The sequence below is a fragment of the Mesoplodon mirus genome (assembly GCF_964341445.2).
Source record: "Mesoplodon mirus genome assembly, chromosome: 18".
In the NCBI taxonomy this organism is placed as follows: domain Eukaryota; kingdom Metazoa; phylum Chordata; class Mammalia; order Artiodactyla; family Ziphiidae; genus Mesoplodon; species Mesoplodon mirus.
Window position 1 is genome coordinate 7,464,258 of NC_138994.1, and position 5,600 is coordinate 7,469,857.

At 55.3% G+C, this 5,600-nt stretch overlaps 1 protein-coding gene across 1 annotated transcript; it reads left to right on the forward strand.

The window, feature by feature from the left end:
- The first annotated feature begins 1,160 nt into the window (after positions 1-1,160).
- Positions 1,161-3,131, forward strand: FZD2 (frizzled class receptor 2). The gene has a single exon (XM_082604149.1). The coding sequence runs from the start codon at positions 1,201-1,203 to the stop codon at positions 2,896-2,898; it is 1,698 nt and encodes a 565-aa protein (XP_082460275.1). The 5' UTR covers positions 1,161-1,200; the 3' UTR covers positions 2,899-3,131.
- The last annotated feature ends 2,469 nt before the right edge of the window (positions 3,132-5,600 follow it).

Below are 5,600 nucleotides of genomic sequence, written 5' to 3' on the forward strand. Positions count from 1 at the left end.
CATTCTCCTTCACCTCACCCCCTCCCACCCCCGCCCCAACCCTCCAGCTCAGGGCCTCTGAGTTCCTGAGTTTTCTCACTTTGAGGTGCCACCGAACACAAAGAACCATAATGGGCTCCTTTGTGCTCGCTACGGGGCAATTACGCCCCGGAGTCCAGGCCCCTTTAAGAGCCTCTTAAAGAGACAGGCTCTCGTTTTCCAGAGGGTTATTTAAGGGTGTATGAGGGGGAGGAGCGAGGCAAACTCCTAGGGGTCTACATATAGGGCGACAGGAAATTTTGTCTAGATTCCATGGGAAGGAGCTGAGAGAAAAGTCTTTGTAAACTGATAGTTTTTAAAAAATCTCTCCCTTAAACAATTTTTTCTCAAACTTATATATTTTTTTTACTTGATCTGAAAAATTGGACTGGAATAGGTGGGGTTCGAGGAGCAGGGGAGGAGGCAAGGATTTAAAGAGACCCTACCCCGGAGAGCGCCGTGGCCCCCCGGAAGAAGAGTGATCCAGGGTTGAGTGACTCGGGTCCGCCGCAGTTCGGGGAACGTGTGTCTCCGGATCTCGCCGCCGCGACTCCAGAGAAATCCCGTGCTGGGCAAAAAGCCCTTAATATAATAATAGCTTGTCTCTTTAAAAAGCAAAAGGAGGGGGGGCGAAAGTTTTGTTGGCATCTGGTTTCTGATCTCATTATGTTGTGGTTGACCAATCCAGCCCTCGGGGCTGATCCTCGGGTTTAAATCTCATTGGCCGAGAGAACATTTTGGGACGGTACTTAGAGCTCGACGGGGCGGTTTCAAGGATCCCTTTTTTGGGGGGCTGAGGAGAGGGCGGGGCCGCCGGCGGGGGCCCCCTTGAAACCGACTAATTGGGATCGGAGAGGCCGAGGTGAGGGCTGGAGGAAGGCACAAAGGAGTCGCTGGGCGGAGAAGGGAGGGGAGAGGCGAGAGGAGGAGGACGAGGAAGAGAGAGGGCAAGCAGCGCGCGGTGTCTCCGGCGGCTCAGTCCGACCTCGGCGAGCCAGCGGGCGGGTGCGCCGCCCCCCTCCCCCGCCCGGCCTCCCCAACTCGGCAGCCGCGAGCAAAGTTTGCAAAGAGACGCGGGAGGCGGCGGCCGCGGCGAGGCGGCGGCGGGGAAGGCGCGCGGTCTCGGGGCTGGGGGCGGGGGCGGGGGGGTGTCCGGGAGCCGGGTGGGGGGCGGCGGCCAGCATGCGGCCCCGCAGCGCCCTGCCCCGCCTGCTGCTTCCGCTGCTGCTGCTGCCCGCTGCGGGGCCAGCCCAGTTCCACGGGGAGAAGGGCATCTCCATCCCGGACCACGGCTTCTGCCAGCCCATCTCCATCCCGTTGTGCACGGACATCGCCTACAACCAGACCATCATGCCCAACCTTCTGGGCCATACGAACCAGGAGGACGCAGGACTGGAGGTGCACCAGTTCTACCCACTGGTGAAGGTGCAGTGCTCGCCCGAACTGCGCTTCTTCCTCTGCTCCATGTATGCACCCGTGTGCACTGTGCTGGAGCAGGCCATCCCGCCGTGCCGCTCGATCTGTGAGCGCGCGCGCCAGGGCTGCGAGGCGCTCATGAACAAGTTCGGTTTCCAGTGGCCGGAGCGCCTTCGCTGCGAGCACTTCCCCCGCCACGGCGCGGAGCAGATCTGCGTGGGCCAGAACCACTCGGAGGATGGCGCGCCCGCGTTGCTCACCACCGCGCCGCCGCCGGGCCTGCAGCCGGGTGCGGGGGGCACCCCGGGCGGCCCGGGTGGCGGCGGCTCGCCCCCGCGCTATGCCACGCTGGAGCACCCGTTCCACTGTCCGCGCGTCCTCAAGGTGCCGTCCTATCTCAGCTACAAGTTTCTGGGCGAGCGCGACTGCGCGGCTCCGTGCGAGCCGGCGCGGCCCGACGGCTCCATGTTCTTCTCCCAGGAAGAGACGCGCTTTGCGCGACTCTGGATCCTCACCTGGTCCGTGTTGTGCTGCGCCTCCACCTTTTTCACCGTCACCACGTACCTGGTGGACATGCAGCGCTTCCGCTACCCGGAGCGGCCCATCATCTTTCTGTCAGGCTGCTACACTATGGTGTCGGTGGCCTACATCGCGGGCTTCGTGCTCCAGGAGCGCGTGGTGTGTAACGAGCGCTTCTCCGAGGACGGCTACCGTACGGTGGTGCAGGGCACCAAGAAGGAGGGCTGCACCATCCTCTTCATGATGCTCTACTTCTTCAGCATGGCCAGTTCCATCTGGTGGGTCATCCTGTCGCTCACCTGGTTCCTGGCGGCGGGCATGAAGTGGGGCCACGAGGCCATCGAGGCCAACTCGCAGTACTTCCACCTGGCCGCATGGGCCGTGCCCGCCGTCAAGACCATCACAATCCTGGCCATGGGCCAGATTGACGGCGACCTGCTGAGCGGCGTGTGCTTCGTGGGCCTCAACAGCCTGGACCCGCTGCGGGGCTTCGTGCTGGCGCCGCTCTTCGTGTACCTGTTCATAGGCACGTCCTTCCTCCTGGCCGGTTTCGTGTCACTCTTCCGCATCCGTACCATCATGAAGCACGACGGCACCAAGACGGAGAAGCTGGAGCGGCTCATGGTGCGCATCGGCGTCTTCTCGGTGCTGTACACGGTGCCCGCCACCATCGTCATCGCCTGCTATTTCTACGAGCAGGCCTTCCGAGAGCACTGGGAGCGCTCGTGGGTGAGCCAGCACTGCAAGAGCCTGGCCATCCCGTGCCCGGCGCACTACACGCCGCGCATGTCACCCGACTTCACCGTCTACATGATCAAATACCTCATGACGCTCATCGTGGGCATCACGTCGGGCTTCTGGATCTGGTCCGGCAAGACGCTGCACTCGTGGAGGAAGTTCTACACCCGTCTCACCAACAGCCGGCACGGCGAGACCACCGTGTGAGCCGGAGCTCCGGCGCCGAGTCCCCAGCCGGGCCGGCACCTCGCGCTCCGCCCCCAGGGAGGGGGGGGGCGCTCCTACAGACTCCTTATTTTATTTTTTTAAATAAAGAACAATCGAAACCATTTCCTTTTTAGGTCGCTTTTTAAAGAGAACTCTGCCCGACACCCCCACCAGGTTTGTAATTAAAACTGTAAATAGTTTCTGTAAATTTAATTATATATTTTCTATTTAAAAGAAAAAAGGAAAAAAAAAAGTGGGGGGAGCAGTGAGGGGCGCCAGGCCTGAGGAATGGGGAAGAGGGGGAGTTGGGGGGGTTCTCCTTTCTTCAGTCCCCTTTCAAACACCACCCCCTACTTCGGTTCCAGTATTTTGGTGATTTGACAGGGCTGGGCCTGCTGGAAGAGGCTATGGGTAGTTGGGAGTTACATTCAGGTTCTAAAGCCAAATTTGTGAGCCGTCTCCCTGACGCTGGGTCTGTGGAAGCAGTTGGATACTTTTGATCAAGACTTGGATTCGTTTTGATTTCCCTTTCCCCCTTTCTCACTTGTCCTGTCTGCTTCACTCGATCTTTGGAAACTTCCCAGAGGAGATGAAGACGTGGAAAAAAAAAAAAAAAAAAAAAAAAAAACCCCGAACCGAAGGGTGGGGAGAGGGCGGAGATCGTGTGAAGAATGGCCTCCACCCCTACCCTCCGGGCCCACCCCCCTGCTGGCAGGAAGATCTTTCTTCTCTGACTCTTCTTCTTTTCAACTCGCTTCCCTGAGCGCTTGGAGGGGCAGAAAGTGTTTTGCGATGTGTGTTTTGAAACAACCCAACCTCCCCACCCCACTACGTTGAGTACCGATCCTGACCGCCTCCATTTTTAGGGGGAGCATCATCAGCTCGCAGATGCTGGGATCTGGAGATCACCTTTCATCTCCTTTCCCCTGCTGTCTGCTCCTCGCCTGCTCTCCCCCCCACCCCCAACTGACTATCTCCTCTGGCATTCAGGTTAGCAGTTTGTGGGGTGGTTTGTGCGCTGTGTGTGGGGTTTTGTTGTTGTTGGGGTTTTTTGGTTTTGTTTTTCAAAAGGCAATAAAATGCGTTGGGTTGGAGGGAGGGAACGGATGGATGGGCTGGTGGGATTTTTAGTTTTCCTTTGACAAAAGACCGGTTTCTTTTCAAACTTGTCCAGAAGGGGGAAGGGGGGAAAAAACGTGGGTATCTTTGCTTTGGAAGAAGGCTCTGGGCAGGCTCTTTGTGACTGTGGGGGTGGGGTTGAGTGTTCACATGACATTCTATATCACAAGATTGATAGAATGTTTATAACATGTTTCTTATCTTCCCCCTAACTCCCACAAATAAAAGTCAAGACTTCTCTTAAAGTATCTTTCACGCTGGTATGAGAATTGCAGTTTCCAATACACATCATTTCCCTCAACTATTTGGAGTATTTTAGAATTTTAATTACCATGGATCGATTTGAAGACCAAGGGATGGGGTGAAGCAAGTTTGCCCCATAACTCAACTTTTCAGCATCTCCTGTTTCTTGATAATAGTGCAAATTAAAGCTAATAATCATAATAATAAAGTGCATTTAATTATCTTCTAGAGATCTAGCCCTTTAATTGTACTTAACAGGGTTGTAACATTTTATTAGTTTAACCAAACCACACCTCCTCCTTCCATCTCCCCCTGACCTAGTTGGTTGGGGGTGGGGTGGAGAAGAGGTTCCCTGCCCCGACCTTGCTTTTTTAGCCAAACCGTGGTAGGAAAAATGGTGCCTTAACACCCTTTGTTAGCAGGCTTTGGGATAAGGGAGAAAGTAAGTTAGAACCCCTACTTCGAAGTGTTTGCGTGTGTTAGTTTATGTTGGGGGAGGGGATCTGGAAATGTTTGGTGGTAATTGAACACGTATGTGGGGCTTTGTTGGGAATTGAATGAGGCCTGGGGATTTCAGCAGAGTCCCCTTCCCCAAATGTATAACCCTCCCCCAGATGATTTGTACCAGTGGCCAACATTATAAGTTAAAACTAGCTTTTTCTCAAATGATGGTATGTGTGAAGTCCCAACAGGAGATTCCCTCACCTATCAAAGAAGCAGGCCAGGGAGGGGGCACCGCCCTGTAGCTCCATTTGTTGCAAGATTCTAAAGGAACCCCACAAGGGCTACAGGAAAGAGTTAAATTACAAACAAATTGTGAGCGTCTTTCCTGGAAAGAATGGCCAAAGCTTGCGAAAGGGGAGATGGGGAGGTGGGGGGAGGTTTCCAGTGGCTGGGAAGGAGCCCAGTGGGAAGAGGAGTGCTCGTCTCTGCTGAAGATTTGGGAAGAGCCTCCCCTGCCTCTCAGCCCCCAGATCCCAGTTCTGTGTGCTTTGGGTACATTTTGTCAGTGGACCATCATGCTGATGGCAGGAGGAGATGGTAGACTAGCAACAGTACCTTTTTCTTCCCGGAGTGGGGTGGGTGGGTGGGGATTTTGGTAAAGATCCTTCTCAACCCTCCTCCCTCAAAGTCACCAACGGAGGGGAAAAGGGCCTGAGAACACTGAAAAAATAGGTTCTGTGGCTGGGGAGAGGACAGACAATAAGATAATTGCCTCTCTAGGAAAGGATACATCTAGATGCCCTTCCCTTCTCTAAAGGGCTGAGTTACCTTACAGAAAGTATGGGGAACTTTCTGGCTACTCGCATTGCTCTAATGAAACAACTCTTAGACGGAGG

Coding starts and splice junctions, on each gene's coding strand:
- FZD2 (XM_082604149.1), top strand. CDS start 1,201: ATGCGGCCCCGCAGCGCCCTGCCCCGCCTGCTGCTTCCGCTGCTGCTG.